Source organism: Cibotium barometz, chromosome 23 (assembly GCF_041138505.1).
Source record: "Cibotium barometz isolate CiBa-2024 chromosome 23, ASM4113850v1, whole genome shotgun sequence".
NCBI lineage: Eukaryota > Viridiplantae > Streptophyta > Polypodiopsida > Cyatheales > Cibotiaceae > Cibotium > Cibotium barometz.
In genome coordinates, this window is record NC_141068.1 from 29,744,737 (window position 1) to 29,766,629 (window position 21,893).

The 21,893-nt window shown below is 39.8% G+C and overlaps 1 protein-coding gene across 1 annotated transcript; it reads right to left on the bottom strand.

The window, feature by feature from the left end:
• Window positions 1–19,551: 19,551 nt before the first annotated feature.
• LOC147625833 (brassinosteroid-responsive RING protein 1-like) lies at window positions 19,552–21,116 on the bottom strand. The gene is made up of 2 exons (XM_086817404.1): window positions 20,802–21,116; window positions 19,552–20,526 (listed from the first exon to the last, which is right to left on the bottom strand). The coding sequence occupies exon 2, from the start codon at window positions 20,474–20,476 to the stop codon at window positions 19,916–19,918; it is 561 nt and encodes a 186-aa protein (XP_086673530.1). The 5' UTR covers window positions 20,477–20,526; window positions 20,802–21,116; the 3' UTR covers window positions 19,552–19,915.
• Between the last annotated feature and the right edge of the window lie 777 nt (window positions 21,117–21,893).

A 21,893-nucleotide genomic window follows, 5' to 3' on the forward strand; every position in this document is an offset into this window, starting at 1 on the left:
TGTGTGTAGCTCTCTATGTGAGCATAACCTCTTTGTGGATCCTATCTTGAAATCATTATCTCATCTATTCCTCTCATCCTCTTAGTGAGTGACACAATAAACGATTAAGGGAGGGATTATCACTTTTAGTGGGCCACACCATTGTTGGTGTGAATGAGCATTTCTATGTGAGAGACACTTTGTGTGAAGAGCAAATAGTGGTGGTGAGAGAATTGTGAAGGGATTTTGATTGCATCAAATCATTGAAGCTGAGCTCAAAGGTCCTCTTCAAGCCATCATCAACAAGTGGTAGTGGCATTGATGGTTGAAAGCTCCAAGACCAAGAAGGTAACAAAATTTTATTTTTTCTGAGTGATTAAAACAGTGTGAAAATTGCACTAATTGGAGGCTTCAATTTCCTTCTTGTGGGAATCCATTGCAATCATTGTATTAGGGCTTTAGTAGCCCACCTCAGGGAGTCAATCCTTGCAGATCAAGCCTACAGAAAGCAGTTGAAAATGGGCAACTAAAATTAAAAGACAAGACATGGGTCTTAGAGCCTCACTGAGCTGAAAAGAAAAGGCAATTTGGAGCCCCTAAATAGCCTCACATTACAACAAAACATACGCATATTGTGGAGACTTGTGTACTACTACTTGTGGTGAGTCGGCTTAGCATAAATCGGCCTACTGTAAGATTCCTCCCTCCAGCTTTTAAGGTGTAAAGGTGTAAGAACCTCCCCTTCTATTCTTGTAATTATTCCCCTCTCTGAAATAGAAGAAAGATCTTATTTTACCCTGTTTTGGCCTAGAGAGAGAAAATGTCTAGACAGAGTGTCAGAGATAATCCAAAATCGAGATATCTTTGGATATAAAAATCCTCCTAGTGTCTAAAATGGATTCCCCTAAAACAGAAGTTCAAAATGAACTTTCCAATGTGCATTAGGAATTAATTGAAAATGGTATAAGGGACCTTATTCTAAGGGTCTACATTTTCAGAATTTTTTGGATTATGGTCCAATTAAGGTTCTTCCAATGGGCCAATTGGTTGGGATGAGATAAATCCAAAAGAATAAAAGAAAATACCCAGAAATGAGTAAATGCTAACATAAGATGAAGAGTTGACTGAGTACAAGGTTTATTAGTTAAAAATTATGAGATATTACTAAAAAATGAGATATTTTAGAATAATGATGCATTTTTGACACCTTGGTAAGGAAAGGGGGACTCTTGAGGTAGGTGCCTCTTTCACATGTGTGGAAGGGTTTTTGAATCAAAAAAATTATGATATTTTTATCTCTCCTCTCTCTTGGATCAAACCAAATCAAAAAGGAAGTCAAATTGGTCCAAATCTTGTCCAAATTGAGTCAAACTGAACCTGGAAAATTCTAGAACCTAGTTGGACTTGGTTAGTGGCCTCTCTCACCTATAAATAGACCCTCAATCATTTGTAATAAAATATTGGAGCTATACCATGCTAGTATTATATTAAAATAATCATATTTTCTATTATCTCTTAAATCTTCCTCTCTCTTGGGAGCTTGGAAATCTCTCTCTCTACAACAACTCTTGGAGTTGCTCTTCTCCTCTTAGTGGACCAATTGATTGGTCGAGGGCTTCACTGTAATTAGAGAATCAAGCCAAACTTGGAGGTAAAATCAATTTTTATGGTTTTTTTTCAATCTTCTCAATAACTTTCTTCTTCTCAACCCCTCTCAAGCTTGAGAAGATTTCTAAATGATTGTTTTAATTCAAATCAAGCTTTTCCTTAAAGTCTTAATGTTTAATTAAAAGAAAGTTAATCTTTATGCTTATTTGTAATGCTTTCTTTAAGTAAATCTCTCTCTCTCTCTAAAAGAATAGCCATCTTATGGCTAAATCCCTTGGAAAAGGATGCTTCTCAATGATAGTCTCTTAATTCAAAGCTAAACTCTAGGCTTGATAAGCTAGAGATTAAGAAAATGATATTTTCATGATTTTGTGCTATTAAAATAACGGTAAATTCTTTTAGATTGTTTATGAGTAGTTGAAAACTAGTCTAATTTATTCTAAATGAGAAATGGATTATCCTAATAATTTAGAAAAAGAGGAATGTTGAAATTAGCTTAATCTAGTGGCATAATCATAGTTATGTTTAATTTTATGGTTAAAATTATGATTTAAATTCATAGTTTGAATTTAAGCATAAAAGAGGAACTACTATCATATTTTCATTACAAGCTTTCATTCTTTAGAAAAAAATTGAGAATTATCACAATAATAGCAGCGAAGCTATGGTAAAATTTTCAAAAAATAATACATATCTTATTTTTATGCATAATGCTAAAAGAGGACTTCCTACCATATTCTAGGATTGGACATCCTATGCAAAAAGAATGATTTTCATCATATTCATGTGAAATAATTTTTTTGTAATAATGCATAATTAATTGATTATGAGAAAAGAGTAATTTTGGTAAATTTATTTTTATGCAAAAAGAGGAATTCCCATGATAATTGAGATCCAAGAAATTAAATAGTAAAAGAGGAATTTTTGGCATAATCCAAAAGTGAAATTTTGAGCATTATTAATTTTATTGGGAAATATGGGTAGAATTGATTTTTGTAAATCCCATGAATCTTTTACTCGAAAAGAAGAATATTGAATATATTTTAATTGAGAAATTTGAGAAAGAATATGAAAATATCCATCGAGAAAACTTGGATAATTCTTATTCAAAAAAGAGAATTTAGAATCCGTGGGGAGGATCAAGGATCCAATGAGTAAACGGAAGTTTAGAATTAGTTCTCATTAATGATGTTTAAGGAATGAAAATACAATATGTAAATGAATGTGATGGGATGTAAATGGATGCAATGTGATTAGATGAGATGTGAATGTGATAAGAGGAGATGTGAATGTGATGTGAGGAGATGTGAGTGGATGTGATAAGATATGGATGAGATGTGATGTGATGTAAATGGATATGGATGTGAATGTGATGAGATGTAAATGGATATGGATGTGAATGTGATGAGATGTGAATGGATGTGAATATGATGTGATGATATCTGAATGGATGCGATGAGATGTGAATGGATGTGAATATGATATGATGATATCTAAATGGATGTGATATGAGGTGAATGGATGTGATATAGATCCAGGTAGAAGTGAATGGATGAGATGTGATGTGGATGGATGTGATGTGGATCTGAATGAATATAAATGGATGTGATGTAATCTGAATGGATGGATGAGATGTAAGGTGGATGAATGTGATGTGATATGGATCTAGGTAGATGTGAATGGATCTAGGTAGATGTGAATGGATGAGATGTGATGTGAATGGATGTGATGTGGATCAGGGTATATGTGATGGATGAGATGTGATGTGAATGGATGTGATGTGATATGATGTGGATCGGGGTAGATGTGAATGGATGAGTATGATGTGATGTGATGTGATGTGATGATACGGGTAGATGTGAATGGATGAGTGTGATGAGGATGGATGTGAGGTGATGTGATGTGATGATACGGGTAGATGTGAATGGATGAGATGTGATGAGGATGGATGTGAGGTGATGTGATGAGGATCTGAATAGATGTAAATGGATGTGATGAGATGTGATGTGGATGAATGTGATGTGATGTGGATAGATGTGATGAGATGTAATATGACGTGATTGGATGAGAATGGATGAAGGATGATGGGAATAGATATGATAGGATGTGGAATAAGTAAAGTGAATTGATTTAGAAAAATATGGAATAACGAGAAATTATGTGGAACAATGTGGAAAGATAAGAGCTCGTTAGAAACTGTATTTATGACCTATTTTTAAATGACTGCTTTATGTCAAGAATGCTGGGGAAAAATTTTGACCTTCTTGTGAATGAGGTCGTGGAGACCTAAGTGATAAAGTTGCAACAGATGACGGAGAGCCAATGGAGGACATCTCGCGTGCAAGGTCGATCGAGGTCTTGACCAGCCTCGGTTCGATTTAAATGGTGAGCTTCCGCCGGTACGGTGGATGAGGGACCAAGGAAGTGGCCTATGAGTGAAGCGCTAGGTGACCTGCGAAGGAGCCTAAAGGGTACTAACCATACGGTGCTTGGGCTCTGGGTCGCCAAAGATACCCACGCATGCGTCGAGGAAGAAAATGGAACAAGGTGTTAGAGTTGTTTTCTGAACTCGGGCATGGATCTGGTTGATTGGCCTTGCTGATCCTCAACGAATGAGTCCATGGCTCTTTTATATGGATATGTTCGTTGATCTTGCTGATCTTCAAATGGAGAGTCCATCTGGATCTTTCTTATGTGATTATATTTCCAGGTACTATGATCTAGGAACTATCGAAAAGGCCTCTGAGTGAACATGTGGTGAGGGTTCTAGTTGCCAATGATGCCATAGCTACGCTGGGGAAGAAATGAATGTAATACTTGATTATATTTCTGGGTACTATGAGCTAGGAACTATCGAAAAGGCCCCTCAGGTGGTGAGCGTTCTGGTACCAATGATGCCATAGGTACACTGATGGAGGACTTTCCTCCTTCATTATAGGAGGGAAAGTATTTGTTTACAATTTCCTTTCTTTGTGATTTTTTAAAAAAAAAGGGCTCTAAGGTTCAAATGCAGTTGCTAAATTCTTCTTAAGGGAGAAGCTTTATAGGATGGAAAAGGATGATAAAACTAGTATTGTTGCTCATGTAAATGACATCCGTTGTATGATTGATCAACTTAGTGGTGCAGGTGTGACAATTAATGAGGAGGAGGCCATCTATGTGATGCTTTCCAACATGCCTCCTTGCTATGAGTAGTGTGTCTCGATCATAGCCAATCAAAACAATCATACATTAACCTCAATGTCTTCTGCCCTCATTTTAGAGGAAACTTGCATGGAGCCTTCCAAAGCAACAACTCCTACACCATAAATTCCAGTGGAGCATGCCTACTTAGCTACAGTCAAGGATAATAAGACCAAGGCTCCTCAAATGTGCTACTATTGGAGGAAGAAGGGCTACATCATCAAGGATTGCTACAAGAGGAAGAAGGATGAAGAAGAGAAAGAGAAGGGCAAAGCCAAGCAACCGGAGAAGGAGGAAAACTTCTCCAACTCATTGTTCTAGCAGCTTGTATGACATCTTATAGCCCATGGGGAAAATTTGTTATCTTCGTGATTTCTTATCTTAATGATAGAATTGATCCAAGCACACCTTGCATGGTATGGATGCTTGATCAAGGCAGGGTGTTAGAAATATGTGATCTAGAATCCATTCTTAATGTGTTTCCTTAGTGATACCTTAGAGTGGTTTGTTCTAAGGTTAGAAGGCTCAAATTACTAGAGTAACTGGGTGTAGGTCTAGTAGTTATCTTCCTTTGATTGGGTCATTACCTTTTAGGTAAATGAGGTGAGAAATCATAGGGAGGTGGAGAGAATCAAGGGCTCTAGGAGCCTTCCTCTCATGAGCCTAGAAATCTAGGGGCTACTACTCACACATTAGAGAGCTAAGTGGAGAGAATAGTGCCCATACTTTGTGTACTTGCTTAGTGATCAACATAGTAAGTGGTCCTTTGTGGAAATACTCTCTCTTTGCTCTTTTCATTGGTATTTGTGTATGTAAGGCATTTGTGGTGACCTTGAGTATACTCCATTGCGCATTGGTTACACTTCATTTACATCTAAGTGGTGGCATGTGTTGCTTCAATGGTGTGAGATTGTTTATGTGATGATCTTGTGCATTGCTTAATTCATTCAATAACTAATCTCACACCATGTCTTTTAACATAATGTAACACTAATACAAAAAAATAGAGATAGAAATATAGATAGGGATGTTGAGCCAACTATCATAATGGCCATCTTTCATAAGGAATTATATCTTAACGGCCATGTGTATACTTATATAATGCACCCCTATACTATTAAACTTAGATCTAAGTGTAGAGTGTTACAAGACTCCACCATTTTGGAAGATAGGGTGCCATGTTAATATTTGTACTTAATGATTTCCCTATTAAAGCATATAGAATATCCTTCTATATTAGATCAAATAGATATTAAGGAAATAGAAAAATTCATAAGCATAACAAAGTTTCCACTACCACCTACAATTGGGGAAGAAGGGGAGGGTATTTCTAATAACTATCATTATACATATCTAATTAACCGCCCCCTAACTTCTAAAATATTACCATCACACCCCCACCCCCTAAAATGAGAGTAACATTAATTCCCACCAATGAAAATACTCACATCTCTCATTCTCCTATTCATTTTGAATTTTCCCACTAACACTCTTGCCCATAAAAGAGTTACTAAAAGAGGAGTCTGTATGCGGGTCCTTTAACTAAGATAACACACCCACACTTCTTTACAAGACACGCCTGTGGTTTATAACTCTTGGGAAATCCTCTCCTAAAGCCAAATTTGATGCATTCAAGATAGTATTTACCCAAAGGCATTCACAACCCCCAGAGAGACAATAATATGCACCTTACCCACTATGAGCACCAATGCTAGAGTGGAAGGAGATCATGCCAATGGCAAGGGAGGGAACCTTCTTAGGGACAACGTAGCAAAGAACCTTCTTAGGGACAACGTAGCAAAGAGCACATTGCGAGCTAACCCCCAACTATAAGGCCTACTAGGTAGAGACATGGGTTCATGATTATTTACAGTTATAGAAGATGGTGATGATCTAGACAAGGAGAGGCTATTACATCCTATCCATCACTGAAATTATAACATACTTTTTACTGCCTTCTACTAGTTTCCTTTCCATTCCACTATGCCCAATCGTTTTGGTTTTTTTTCACTAACTTTCTTATGCACCCATTTCTTGTTGATTTTTGCAGCAAGCTTTATAATATCCTAGTTTTCTTTTCTCCAACATCCTTGATAGTTAATTTTGCTTCTTAATCTTTCTTCATGACTTCTTTTAACATATCTAATAGTTGGTTAAGTCCTTCTTTCACAAACTCTTCTTCTTGTAAAAAATATTTTAGGACTTCTTGTAACATATATGATAGTTGGTTGAGTCCTTCTGCTTTAACAAAAAATTATTCTTATAATTATTTAACCTTTTTCTTACTCTTTTTGTTCGTGCAATTTTTATTTTATTGCTTTATTCATTTTATATGCTTCGTAATATTTTCATGGCCTTCTTTGAGTTGCATTGGTTTAGCTTTTGGCTTACTTGTATATTCTTCTTTGTTGTTTTCTTGCCTTTGTAATTTTGATTTGATGGTGGGTGGTGGATTTTTTTCTTTGATGCGATTATTTAGAAGCTGCCAACAGGAGTTGATGCAAAGCTAGGTCCTACTCCAAATCCAAGAGATCCTTTATAGACTATAGTGCCAAATCCTCGTCTTGTTTTGGAATAGAGGTGAAGGAATACAGATACATTATGTGCCATGGTCCACAACATCACTAATTTAGTGATGACCTTGATTTAGCATACTATCATAGCTTTTGAAGCATGGCAAGTTCTAAGAACTAGTATATGTGATGAGACATCGAATAAGGATACAAAACCTTGAGATTCATCTTGTAGCACAAAAAAATATTCTAAAGGAGAAGTAGCTTCATATCATTTAAAAATCTATAAGGTTAGATGACAATGGTGAGGGTGAGCAAGACCAATGAAGAAATTCCATGCAGGTGCATCATAGTTTTTTCCCCCAAAGTATGATAGTTTGGTGACCTCACTAAACATGCAGGTGTGCAACTCTCTACTTACTTTTGAGGAGTTTGACACAATGCTTATAGAGGAGGAGATGTGTTTCAAAGAAAGAGATAGTAGTACAAAGAAAGACAAGGGGAAGGGATCCATCACACTAATTCTTATGAGAAAAAGAATGAAATAAAAACCAATGGTATGGAAGATTTGGGCACCTAAGTTTTGTAGTCTTAAAAGAAATGCAAATAACTAGGATTGTGGTACATCTATTGTCATTTTTTGAGATGTCAAATATATGTGAAGCTTGTATGATGGGAAAATAACATCGGCATGCATTCTCACAAGAAAGTAAGAATCATGCAAAGGCTCCTCTAGAGCTCCATGTAGATATTCCAACCATTGTATTGGGTGGTTCTTCCTACTTTCTGTTTTATTGATTGATGACTTCATTAGAAATATAAGGGTATATTGTCTTTGGGATAAGGTTGAAGCTTTTGGAAAATTTAAGATACAACACATGAAAGAGGCTGAAGAAGTTTTGAATATTTCTAGATGGGAAATTCACATTTGGTGAATTCAATGCCTACTACAAAAGTAAAAAAAGATTTGATATTTTCTCATACTCCACAATAAAATGGTGTCACAATTACACAATTGTGGAGATGGTGCAATGTAGGGAAAGGAATGCCAAATCCTTTTTTGGCCAAGGTAGTTAACACTTGCAATGCATATCCTTCATAAAGGCAATAAAGGGCATGAAATCTCAAAAAATTTATTCTTGTAAGAAACCTGCAGTTGCATATTTCAAGACATTGGATGTGACTATTTTATGCATGTTCTAGACTCATCTATAATCAAGTGGGATTCCAAGAGCAAGAAGTGTATCTTCTTGGGGCACAATATAAAGTTAAAGGTATGTTGTATACTTAAAGGGAAAGGAATGCCAAGTTAAAGGGATGGTGTAGAGTATACTTAAAGTGTATCTTCTTGGGGTAAAATATGAAGTTAAAGGGATGGTGCAGAGTATACTTAAAGGGAAAGGAATGCCAAATTCTTTTTGGATTGAGATAGTTAACATTGTAGTGAATGTCCTTCTAAAAGTATTTACACAAAGGTAGTGAAGGGTATGGTACCTCAAAAAACTTATTCCAGTAAGAAACCTTCAATTGCATATTTCAGGACGTGTGACTATTTTATGCATGTTCTAGACTCCTCCAAATTCCAAGAGTAGGAAGTGTATCTTCTTAGGGTACAATATGGAATTAAAGGGATACTGACCATACAACCTAAATACAAAGAAGATAATTGTTAGTTGTGATGTGGTGTGGTGTTCAAGGAATAACACTATCCTTTAATTAGGAAGTAGCCTAGCAAACATAGCCATAGTATCAACTCCAAAAGGGGTGGATTCATCATATGATGAAGAAGAGAAGCCTGTAACACATAAAAAAGGGGCCATATCCTAAATGGGTAAAGGAGATCTTGAATAGGAAGCAGTTTTGTTTGTAGATTATAAGAGAATAGAGGAGTAGAGAGCCTCCACTCACATTGCCAATATGGCCTTGATGGTTAAGATAATGATTGTATAGGAGCCCAAGCAGTTGAGAGCCTCCACTCACATTGCCAATATGGCCTTGATGGTTAAGATAATGATTGTATAGGAGCCCAAGCAGCTTTGAGAAAGAATTAGCAAATCCAAATTTAAGTATGGCCATGCAATTAGATAATGAATCAATTATGAGAAACCACACATGGTATCTTATGGATTGTTTTGTAAAATAGTGAGAAGCCCTTGCACCATAGAAAAAGTGCAAGAAGAAACCAATGTCATAGGTTTTTTCCCAACCACACTCGGGAGCATAAAACAACTCAATCAAGAAGACAATATTCCATGACCTAGCTCACAACAATTGCATGGGCAAGGTGTGTCACTCACTTTTGAATACTTGTGCTCGGATGCATAGCCACACTCCAAAGCTCCACACTATCATCACCACCATCGCCGCAATCCAAAGGAAGCTCGATCCTCATCTCTCTCTCACACATACACAATGAGTATATGACAACTCTAATTGAATTAGGCAAGCAAGACATAAGAGATCAAGAGAGAAGAAAAGAAGAGCACTCCATTAGTTGCATAAGAGAATGAGTCATGAGAGAGTTACATTTTAGGTTTTGTAGGTGACCTCTAAGGTTTACACTCTTGGGTGGCCAAAGTTAAAGTCGGGTCCTCGGGCTCATTTGGCTACTCTAGCTTGTTGAGAGATATAATCGTGGTGTTGTGCTGTGTGGGAAAGCACCCTAGAGGTGCAAGATATTGTGGTGAGATAGGAATGCCACATGTAATATTGCATGGTGTGTGAGAGTTGACCAAAAGAGTGGAAAAGGAGTTGCCACATGGATGATGATGTGTAAAGTGGGATAAGGCTAGAGAGCCTATATCATTGTATGGTTCATTGTGATATGCAGTACAAGGGAATAGTGTTGAGTGTGCAATCTCTCTCTCTCTCTAGTCAGGAGTTTTTAGTGTGGTTTAATCCACCTTAATCTTATGCTTAATCTATGTCCTTCACCATGATCAATCCCATTTCTAGAATCTTAACATGGTATCAGAGCCAAATGGGCTCTTGGTCATGGTGTTTATTATGTATATTAGCTTGTTTATGTGTTTGTTTGATTAAGCATGTTATTATGGTTCATTTTTTAAAAAAAATATGCACACTCTATTATTGTTCTCTATTTGCATTTGAGAGAGGAGTTCAAAGCTGCCTATGAAGCTGAAAATTAAGATTTCAACATTATGAAGACTATGGAGTCTTCATCAAACATCAAAGAAGCTGCCCAAGAGAGTTGCAAATGGAGTTTTGCAACATGGAGAGCTTGCTCATCATCAAGGAAGCTAAAAATGGAGATTTCAGCATTATGAAGGCTATGGAGTCTTCATCATCATCAAGGAGAAGCTGCCAAGAGAAGATATGCTGCTGATTATGCCTCAAGAAGGTTGGTTTTGTGAAGTTTTGCCTCAAAGTTTTGTGTTTGAGCATGAAAAATGCTCAATGTATAAGGGTTGCTTGATGGGATGGAAGAATCCCATGGTTCTTTGCATTTGGGCAAAGAGTGTAAGAGGTGCAATGCTTGTCTAAGAAGGGACAAGAAGTTATGGGCTTGGAAGAAGTCCATGGTTGAGCACATTGGAATGGGGTGGTGCTCATTGGTTTGCTCAAGGAGGGAAGCAAACTGTTGTGGAAGCCATTAAAGGCTTGCTTTGTTGTCATGCACCTAGTGGTTTCTCATAGGGAGAAACTCAGAGAAAGCACCCTTGAAGATGATGTGTGCAAGGAAAGCATGCACATTGTGGAGCTTGTTAAGAGAGCTCAAGAAGGGGGAGAACTTGGACATAGATCCGGCAACAAGTCAACGCAGCCAAGTCTTGGAATGATATGTGACAAGGAGATGTCGTAGCTTGGAGCTTCAATAATGGAAGCTCGTGTGAGCCCACACATGGAAGGCTCAAAAGTATTTCCACAAAGGACATTGAAGGAGAGAAAGGAGTTGTAGCAAAAGGAGCTGCACATGGACCTCAAGTGGGAGATCACCCCGACTATGAGAGATGGGCGGTGCTCAGGGTCATACGAAAGAGAGGACTGTGCAGCAGCCTCTGTAGAAAATGACAGAGGGCTGCGATGGAAGAAACTCGTGTTGCACACTTTAAAAGGCAGCGGCATAACTGGCCAATAGTAAACCATAAGAGTACTAAGCAAAGCAACGTAGCAGCAGTTTGAAAGGCAGCAAGACCGGTAGCATTACCGAGTTGCAGAGAAAACAAGCAGTAGGCGGTGCAAAGAAAAATCCCAGTATTGACAAGGCTGAGAGCAATAGATCATCAAGGTGCAACAGGCGATAGCACTAAAGATAGCCAGTCACACAAGTGGCATTCTGATAGCCACGTCCGCTGTGCTGGGAACTCCGTCAGCATCGCTGTGGCACACAAAGCCAGAGAGAGTAGGGCACAGCGTTCAAGCTACTGCAGCTACTGAGTGGAGAGGAAGCACGACCTTTAAGGTAGCAGGTACATTGAGAGGACGGCGAAAGCTGGAATAGCAAAGAAACGGAGCATTGGATTTGAGCTCCAGGTGTGGCGACGCAGAGAGTCGCAACAAGCAGGTCATGGAGAGAGAGGCTGATGAGCTATACAGCAACCGCGTGGTGAGAGAGAGGCTGATGAGCTATACAGCAACTGCGTGGAGAAGAAGACGGCCATGTGAATGCTGATGAGCTATACAGCAACTGCGTGGAGAAGAAGACGGCCACGTGAATGCGGGTCCCAGGTCGTCAGAGAGCTAGCCATGTGCATTGCAGGTTTTATTTGGCGTGTAGCAGATGTCCTCGTCGTGGCTTGTCATGCTAAATTCTTTTAAAAAGGGGTTTTTAAACACACCCTTAGGTCATATAAGGGTGGTTTTACACATGTGTATTTTTCCACAAGAAGATAATCACACATAGATTCCTTGCTTGGTTGTGGCCACAAGCAAAATTTTAATTATCACATAAAATTTATGTTACCTTGAAAATACCATGAAAATATTGGCTTCATTTGAGATGGGTGCCCTGCCCTTGCATAGTGCATAAAAAGGATGTATTTTTCACCCATGTAATTAGGGGTAATCGTACCCGAGCCTGCATGCTCAAAACGAGATGTGTATTCACCCATGGTATGAGGGTAACCATGCCCGAGCTCACCGAGAAGCTCAAAATGGTTGTTGTGATGTGTGCATGAGCGATGCACGTGTGAGGTGCATGCGCATGGGTTGGTTCGCACCCGAACTTCTACGTTCGAATCGGACTCATCAGTGGTTCCGCTGTGAGCAAGTCGGCTCAAAATGGACTAGGTGTCTAAGATGGTAGACACGGGCACACATGTTTGGTTAATGGACACTCCAATGTATCATTGAGGGGGGGAAGTGTTGAGAGGTAGCGATTGCGGTTGTGCAATGCTACATTGATATGGGTGATGAATGATGGGTGAGTTGTGGAACACCTCGATTAAGAGGGGGTGTTGAGAGATATAATTGTGGTGTTGTGCTGTGTGGGAAAGCACCCTAGAGGTGCAAAATATTGTGGTAAGATAGGAATGCCACATGTAATATTGCATGGTGTGTGAGAGTTGAGTAGAGAAGAAGAAGATTTCAGCCTCTCACCTTGTGTGTTCTCTATTAGGGTTTTGTGAGTGTGTGTGTGTGTGCTTGCAAGAGCTCAAGCTCTCTTCCCCCCTGCATCTTTTCATGGTATCAGAGCTCGTCTAGTGAGGTGATGGACACTGATGACCCGCCTGGGGGATAGGCCCCACACTTACACTACTGGCATGGTTGGTGAGATCTTGGGTGATATGCGACCAGTGGGATGACAGGCTGTGTGACAGCCATTCTAGAGACTGGCATAGTTATAGCGCCAGCTCATTTAGTTGGGTTCACACTATAGAGAACCCGTGTATGTATTGGTTGAGTACCTTTCATATTATTGAGTACTCTTATCTTGTATATGGTGTGTTGAGTGTTGAGTAAAGAAGAAGAAGATTTCAGCCTCTCACCTTGTGTGTTCTGTATTAGGGTTTTGTGAGTGTGTGTGTGTGTGCTTGCAAGAGCTCAAGCTCTCTTCCCCCCCCTGCATCTTTTCGTAGCTAGTGTAAACACCTATTCTAAAGCTAGTACTCTCAACCTAGGATCCTATGGTATGCCCTTAGTAGACAAGCAATGAGCACACACGTAAAATGTACAATACATGGTTTTCCTGTGAATTCCGGCCATCTCGATGCTTATGGCCCATAAGAAGTGAAAATAATACCGTGGCCAATGTCGATGCCATAGAGGTCCTGGAAAGGATTAACATATCCCCCTTCCTGATGATGAAGATTTCATCCTCCGAATATGTCCATGAAGATTCATCAAGGCATTTGCTGGATGCATGTTGGCATTGAAAATGTCGGAGGTCTGCAAGGCAACATGGTACAATGAGTAAGGTGCTCTTGTGAAAAATAATTGAAATTTAAGCATAATGTAAACATCAATCAAGCAATGATGAAATTTAAGCATAATGTAAACATCAATCAAGCAATGATGAAAGATTTTTGTGATTGGTCAAATTTCTCTAGTTAAGACAAGGTAATATTAAGGTTTATCCAAATTCTATCTAAACTAAGATAAAGAAAAAGCATACCTTGGGTTATGACCTTAGTCTCTACACACTATCACTTCGGTGAAATCATCTCTAGCTATTATCTAGCCTCATAAATGACACTGCTAAGTGATTATTACATGTGTTTAGTTTGATGGTTTTATTTTTATTTTTTATTTAATAAGAAGAGAAAAATATAAAAGTAAGGTGACATCTTGTAGAGACCCAAGTAATGGCCTAGAGACCTCATACAAGAGTATCTAAGAACCACTAAGTACCTCATATACAAGAGTATGTAAGAACCACTAAGTACCTCATACAAGACCTCATACAAGAGTATCTAAGAACCACTAAGTACCTCTACAACGATGTTTTTTTTAAGCACTTTAGTAATAGTTTTTAGCCACAAGGTCCCATCCCATGGAGATCAAGACTACGGTCCCAAGACTCCATCAATAAGAGCCAAAAGTCCTACCTAGATCGCACATGGTGATGGTTATCTTTTTATGGATTTTGTTGTATTTTTGCTTTGTTTTTTGTTTAAACTAGTTTCACTTTCATGATTCACCTAGAAGGCTCTATTCTAACTAAAGAGGGCACACTAAGGAAGGTGGAGTACTTGGCATACTCCTTTGGCATACTTTAAGGTCGATCTCGGAAAGGATTGAACTAGAACCAAATCCTAAATGGTTATCCGAGTAAGAACTAGAAAAGTGATAGACCATGCACATAATGATGCAAGCAAGCACTCAAACAAACACTAAATGGAGAATCATAAAAAAGATTAAAACAATAGCAATAGTTGAGGATGGGTTTATAATACACCTGGGAAAGTTTGAAAATCTAGTCCTTATATATTGAGGTTGCACATCCACTACTGTAAGTTGTAAATATCAATCTAGTCTACATGACTACACCTCAATAACCTGTAATTCAAACTCATCTAGCAAGCTCATCATCAAATAACCATAGCTCATAGGCATGCTTTGATTCGACATCACTAAGTTGAGTTTCCCCCTCACTTCGGTTTTCTTCTAATATAGATGTATCCTCTAGTATACTAGGCAATGGTCTGAGTGCATTCTCACTGTGATATGGCATGGGTACTATAGGTAAGTGAGCTAAGTAGCTACCCGTGAGCTAAGATGTCTAGGAAATCACCCACCATGCTCTAGAAGGGACAAGGAGTCGGTAACATTACTTCATAGAATGACGGTGGAAGTCCATAAGTTCTTGCCCTCCTCCCCTGCTCTATAAGCTTCTCTTGTGTAGTTCTCACTTGATAGGGTCCTTCCACTAGGTAATGTTCACCACTCACATCATCATGTCATTGTGGTGTCTCTCCTACCATGCACTATAATAGTCATGTCCTATAGCGCCTAAAATAAGTTCTATAGTGCTAGCATAAGTAGGACACTGTGTACTACATGCGACACTCACATGTAAAGGATGTGGGTCGCTCCTTTCTTCTTGCTTGTTGCTCAAAGAGTCTGCATGTTTGTGGTGGTCTGTGATGTGATGGTATGTGGTTGGTTGCTATGGTGGTCTATGATGGTCTCTGATTAGTTGTTGTTTAGTTGGCTTGTTTGGTTCGATTTGATGAGAACCTTACTAATCTTGATTAATGCTTGTTCTTTCTGTAGATTAATCTTAATTGTTCTTTTTGTATTTTTTGTACGTCGGCCTCGTGAGGGTGCGTACGACTTTGGTACGGTTGTGGATGGGATGCGATGTTGGCTCACTCGTTAGGTTGACCAGACTACTTGAGGTTTCTGTGACTGTAGGTGTTGGGAGTCGTGACATAGATATTGCATTATGGGAACCACTGGAAGACTTTGTCTGGTCTGAATGTATTAGTGGTTTGTTTGCTCTTGAGAAGGGTGGAACATTGAATCATATCCACTTCCAAATGGTCATTAAAATAATGGCAATTTGCTTAATCTCTGTAGGTAACCTTATCAAAAAATATCTTGCATGGGATGTATCAAAACCAGCTGGGGGCATTGTCATGTGCAAGGGTCTGAAACAAGCTCGCTTGCACACATTCGAAGGCATGTTGGGTTATTGTGTGAAAGATATTTTAAAACCTCATTTTAAGTTTTTTTGTCACAATGTAATGGCGGAAGAAATTACTAGGGGGCGGGAACAATATGCATTTTATGGGGCCTGAGATTTAAAGAACAAAGTGTCTCTGTTGCCAATGAATGTATTTGACCAAGCATGTGTACATGGATAACTACATTCCAAATAGGCTTGGGTCAACATTGGAGTCAACACTTTTGTGCATGCTACGCACGGGGAAGTACTACCCATCTGCCCAGTGGTGGCTGATCCCTAAAACTGGAAATGGGATGGACAAAAAAAGAGCGGCCGTAACATGGAAAGTGATGAAGATACCGCATCTCACTCAATTGATTAATGTTGATCAAATTTTCTTTTTGGGTTCTGAAAGTGACGAAGATGTGTTCTTTTGTGCAGAGGGTGGTTCCTTGTCTGAAGAATAGAATCATGGATCTTTTCTAGATGGCTCCGACTATGTGCCTTTGTTCCATGCTTGCAAGACAACCAAACATGCTATTTTCATGTGACTTTCAAGAAAAAAATTGTTTGATGTAAATATCAGTTTTCAAAATGCAATGTAAATAGTACTTCAGCCTTGTACATACACGAAGCAATAACCTTGTACATACACGAAGCAATAAAGGCCTCCTAAAACATATTTTTAATGAATATATGCAATAGCTTCCCGAAAAATGTCTATTTTTTAAATTTTGTGTAAGAGAATTTTTTTTGCAAACCATTGAATTTAAAATATATATTGCAAACCAAGGTCTAAACCTACCGAAAAGAATACTAAGATAAGAACCTTAGTAAAACAAAGCGAAATTTTTTCCCCAGCCCTTGATTAATGCGATTTTTTTTAGTGAAATAGGCATGCGTTTTTTTTTTTTGAGTGAATAAGGAAGAAAGCTGGTGGTGAGAGCGACCTTTCAAGGCACAGCCTGTTGGAGCCTCTGAGAGAGGGAAAAAGAGAGGTGGGCGAAGGTGGTAGAGGGCGGATGGGCGGAGCGGATGGGCGGGGGGCACTGTTGGGGGCTATATTTTAGAACTTTAGGCCAAAGGTGAAAAGTGGGCACTAATTAATTAATGTAATGCCACCATGTGAAATAAGTACCCACGATAAAAAAGTCTGATGGTTGATGTCCACCAATCACACACAAGCTCCCTACCTACTTGCATCCATCGTACTTGTTAAGAGGTTGGCGTCAACAATTGGAACAGTAGGCTAAGGGGCCGTATCTGAGGGTAGTTTATTGAAAGATTTTTTAATTAAAAAAAGCAGCAGCTTTCCCACCCTCCCACCTTACTCAGGGCGCTAGTCCCTCACCTAGTGCCCACCAGTTGAGAGTTCCAGTAGCAATCCATGAGGATCAACAAGAGCAAAGGGGTAGTGTCGCCTCATGCTTATGAGGATCAACGAGAGCAAAGGGGTTGCTGCTTTCTACTATCCTCCGTGTTTTCAAACCCATTCTTGCAAAAAGGCTTAACCAGCTCTTTAATTGCTTTAGATGCTCTCCACATGGCATTGCAGCAGTAGAGGATTTGGGTTATCTCCACATGGCATTGCAGCAGTAGAGGATTTGGGTTATCTGGGAGATGATAACTTTCCGGCTCCGGTTTGAAGGTCTATTCCTGGCTCAAGATCATTTTCAAAGGAAAATGCCAATGCTATTTAATGGTGCACAACAAGAAGATATGAATGCCTTTCATGTGCATCATGATGCATTTTCTCCAAAAAATGGTGGATTCCACATGTATTCTAAGCTTTACCAAATTTGAGCACAATGTCCAAAATTATAAATTGTTTGATTCGGATTCACCTACAAGCATGAAATTCAAAATGGCTGCTTGATGGATTCTATGGAAGTAGTAGGAAAATTTGTCAAGCTCTAAAGAAGTGCATTCCAAAGGAGATTTTTATGTAATCTCCTTCTAAGCTTTGCATGCTCCATAGGAACTATATGCATCAACTTTACAGGGATCAACAAGTTGAAAGAGTTGGAATCTAGGGTTATAAACTCCATAAGAGTCAACACGTGGAGAAGTGGACTTCCATGACAGCTTTTGAATCCTCCTCCACGTTGATGGCAAAGTCAGTCGGAGGCCAAGATTGTCATTTGCAAACCTTTGTTTCCAGCCTTACTGTCTACCTATGTTCCTACAGTCTTTTTTATCATGTCTTTTCATCTCTAAATGGTATGGCCAGGTTTTCCTACAGAGCAAATAACTTGCAAAGGTCAGTTGTAACTTGCTAGAACTCGTACAAGGGTCTTCTGCCAGAGACAGGAGGCTGTCCACCCTCAGCTGATTGTAACCAGTTTGTCCTTGGAAGAGTTGAGAAAAGGATCAAATTGTGAACTCTGTCTTCCGACAATTTTAAAGCTGATTTTTCATGCTATCTTTAGTCACACACTCTGCTTGCTCAAGGACTTTGCTCATTCATACTCTTCAATCGTATGAAAAAAGTTCCAGCAGGGTAGGTTGGGAAAGAAAGCTTTTGGGCCTTTTGGACGGGCCTTGTGTAGGCTCTGAGAGGTTGAAATCTTTGATCATAACGACCGACGTAAATGTTTCCTAGTTTCCTGGACTAGTCATGTTTAGTGCTAAACCTTACTTTTTTTCGTTTTTGTTACTAGCCCATTTGTTAATCATCATGGTAAACATTTGCTGATCATGGTACAACGGACCTTCAATTCAATGATTCTTAAAGGACAAAGATGCTGCTTTCAAGAGATGAGATAAGCATTGTAAAGCATACGAGTAAGGATGCGACTTTGATGATGTGTGGTATCCCCATTGCTCACAAGCCCATGGATATCAGTAATATGTCACTATAGGTAACTTGTGATGCTAATACGTCGTAGCATTTAACGAGACTGAAGACATAATGTCCGATGCTCTTAACTCACTCACTCGATGAACCAACAAAATTGATTGTGTTTGTGAAGGTTTCTTAAGACATCAGAAGCCTCTAGCTTCTGGACAACTCACAGCTCGAGTTTCCATAGCACTTTTTCTCCAGTGGTCTCCCTTACTGTGACAGTAATTCTTGGTGTCTCATGAAAACAATGTGCAATCAGACAAACGTTGCTTCCATGAAAAATAATCCACCACAGTTGCATACGAGTTTGTTTTTTTCAGCATTGTGCCTTCTGACAAATCCTATACTCTCAAAGCATTGAGGGCAGTCAGCCACCTCCTAGTACTGCTGACTACGAACACGTCCTACTTCAAGGAACTACTGTAAAACTCCAATTGATATGTGGCTTGAACCTCCTTGGTTATTCTCAACTGTTTTCTGTTTTAAAAGTTCCACACATTGTCCATTTCAAGTCAGAGCCATCTCAGTTTCTTCACTGATAGGCAGTTGGATCCCAAAGTGACCAAGCTCATGAAACATAAAGCAGGAACTTATCTCGATATAAAAGTCAAATATAACTTTTGTGGAGCTACAAAACCTTAATTTTTTACCTACATGCTTCAATATATATGCAACCACCAATTCCCGACCATCATAAACCACAGCTGCAAAAAGATCAATATACATAACATAACATGGGAAGTTGAAATAAGAACTGGTGATTACAACCTTACAGGTTACATGCTGAGCTCAGCCCATGAGCAGAGCCCCCATGGAAAAGCAATATTGTCCATCTAACTTACATCCCATGAAGCTAACTGCTATACAAGACATTGGAATCCTTAAAAGACCTTACATTTTGAAAATTCACCCTTTGTCTAAAAGACAAATGGAAACCACTTTATCAAGACAACGATACCGCCTGCAGAGGCAATAAAGTAGGCTGTCACCATGTCTTCATCTTAGAGTAAAAAGCATGTAAGAGGATCAAAGTTCATGTCTTCACCTGCTACAAAAATGTTAAATATGAATAGCATGGGAAGTGTTATCAAACATTGTTTTTTACACCTTCTTTAGATACATATAAAAGGTATAACCCTGTATGAAATTGGGTCATATCATCTACCTACAACTAAAGGTGCCATGTTGCATCCTTCAAAGGAAAGCATGCTCTGTACATTAGATGTGGCACGAGAGGCCTTGGAAACCTGAACCACTGAAAGGTGAGAACCAGAAGAAGACCTCTTCTGACAGCTCTTGCTGTCTCCGCTGCTGCTTCTTGGAAATGTCCTCGGGTACAAGAGAGATTCTACACAAAGGGCATGTGGTTTGCTGGTGGTCTAACCACCGGTCTAGACAGCCTCTGTGGAAGACATGCTTGCAGAGTGGCAAAAGGCGAAGCTCCTGCTCTCTCTGGAAGTCCCGAAGGCACACAGGGCACTCTGCATCCACCAGATTTAGGGCACCATTGCCAAGATCGGGGTCGTACACTGTGAGAGGGAGGGCCTGCCGTGTTTCCTCAGACAGGCTGGGCAACACGAGGCCGGAACACAGGTTATACTCATCAGGAAACCTTAAATATGCAGTAGCATCATTTGATGTTGGAGCTTCACGGAGTAGACCCAAAACTTGCATAAAAGACTGAAAAGCATGCTTGATCAATGCTACGGACATGGCAATGTTGATGATGAGCATGGGGAGCAGGCCTGTGCAGATGTCAGGGAAGACTGGAAGCCCCATGGCAAAAAAGGCGCCCAAGCAAATTCAATGGAGATATGGAAGTCTTGGTCCTACACAATGATAAACACCAGACATGTCAGACGAAGGCATGAGATAACATGTGATGATGCATTCCGGATGCGAGGGCATGATATACAACAGGCATGCTCTTACATGAGGGCAAGAGATACAACTGCTCGTACATGAGGGCATGAGATACAACAAGATGATGGATGAGTGCTCTAGCATGAGGGTATGATGATGCATGGACTAACATGAGGGCAAATGATCATACATGCCAATGTGCAGCAAGGTAAACAAGCAGAGAAATGAAAGAAGTACTTACCTGTGCTGAGAGGTTGCCGTGTAGGAGGAGCAGAGGTTCGTTGTGTGTACAGGAGGAGGAGGAGGCGAGGGTTTTCCTGCAGAGAAAAACCCTAGCGGATGTGGAGACGCGCGAGGATTACTACACGAAGAGCGGAGGCCAAATGGCAAAGAAGTGCGGAGGTTCGTTGTGTGTAGAGGAGGAGGAGGAGGGGGGGGGGAGGAGGAGGAGGAGGCGAGGGTTTTCCTGCAGAGAAAAACCCTAGCGGATGTGCATACGCGTGAGGATCACTACACTGAAGCGCAGAGGCCAACAAATGGCAAAGCAGTGATGAAGAGAAAGTAAGCACACAGAAATATATATATATATATATATATATATATATAAACCTACACACAAAAAAAAAGGACGCTCTAAAACTCGTAGCCTGACACGTCGGACCATTACGTCACCGCAACGCTGCGTTCCTGTCCACAGAAAAAAGCTGCCACCGTCTTCCACGTGGCCTTTCTTTTGCAATCGCTTTTCCACGCTGGCTTATGACGTGGCTCTCTCCTCAAACCCACCCGTCCCAATCAACCTTTGTCCCCTTCACCCCACAAACCTCCAATTTTTCACCCACCCCCACCTTTGATCTTTTCTTTTTTGTCCCTCCAATAGCACCCACTCTATTCCTTGCCACATTCCAAAACCTCGTGATCCGTCTCACACGAGCCCCATTCCTCTGAAAACTACTGCTCTCCTAAATAACAAAAAACATGTCACTTGCCCTATCCCTATGAGTAGTGCCCCTCCCCCCACGCCCATCCCCACCACGCCCATCCCCATGAAAATTGCCTCTTTTGAAACCCATCCATTATGCTCAATAGCATGAAATTTTTTTTCCCTCTTAACCTTTGAATGACTTTGTCATGGTGTGGCTAGTACGCGCCATTCATGTCTTTTTCCCCATCTAAGAGGCCTTCAGTAATGTACACAACAATCTTAAATTAAGCCCCACCATATACAAATCTTTTAGATCTCACCCATGTGAGCGTGTTTCATCTCATAAAGTGATATGTCCTGTTGTGTGTCAAATGAAGTCGCAAGGTAGGTGAACATCATTGTTTTGAT

Bases quoted from the DNA above. Each gene is read 5' to 3' on its own strand.
- LOC147625833 (XM_086817404.1), bottom strand. From the start codon at position 20,476: ATGGGGCTTCCAGTCTTCCCTGACATCTGCACAGGCCTGCTCCCCATG.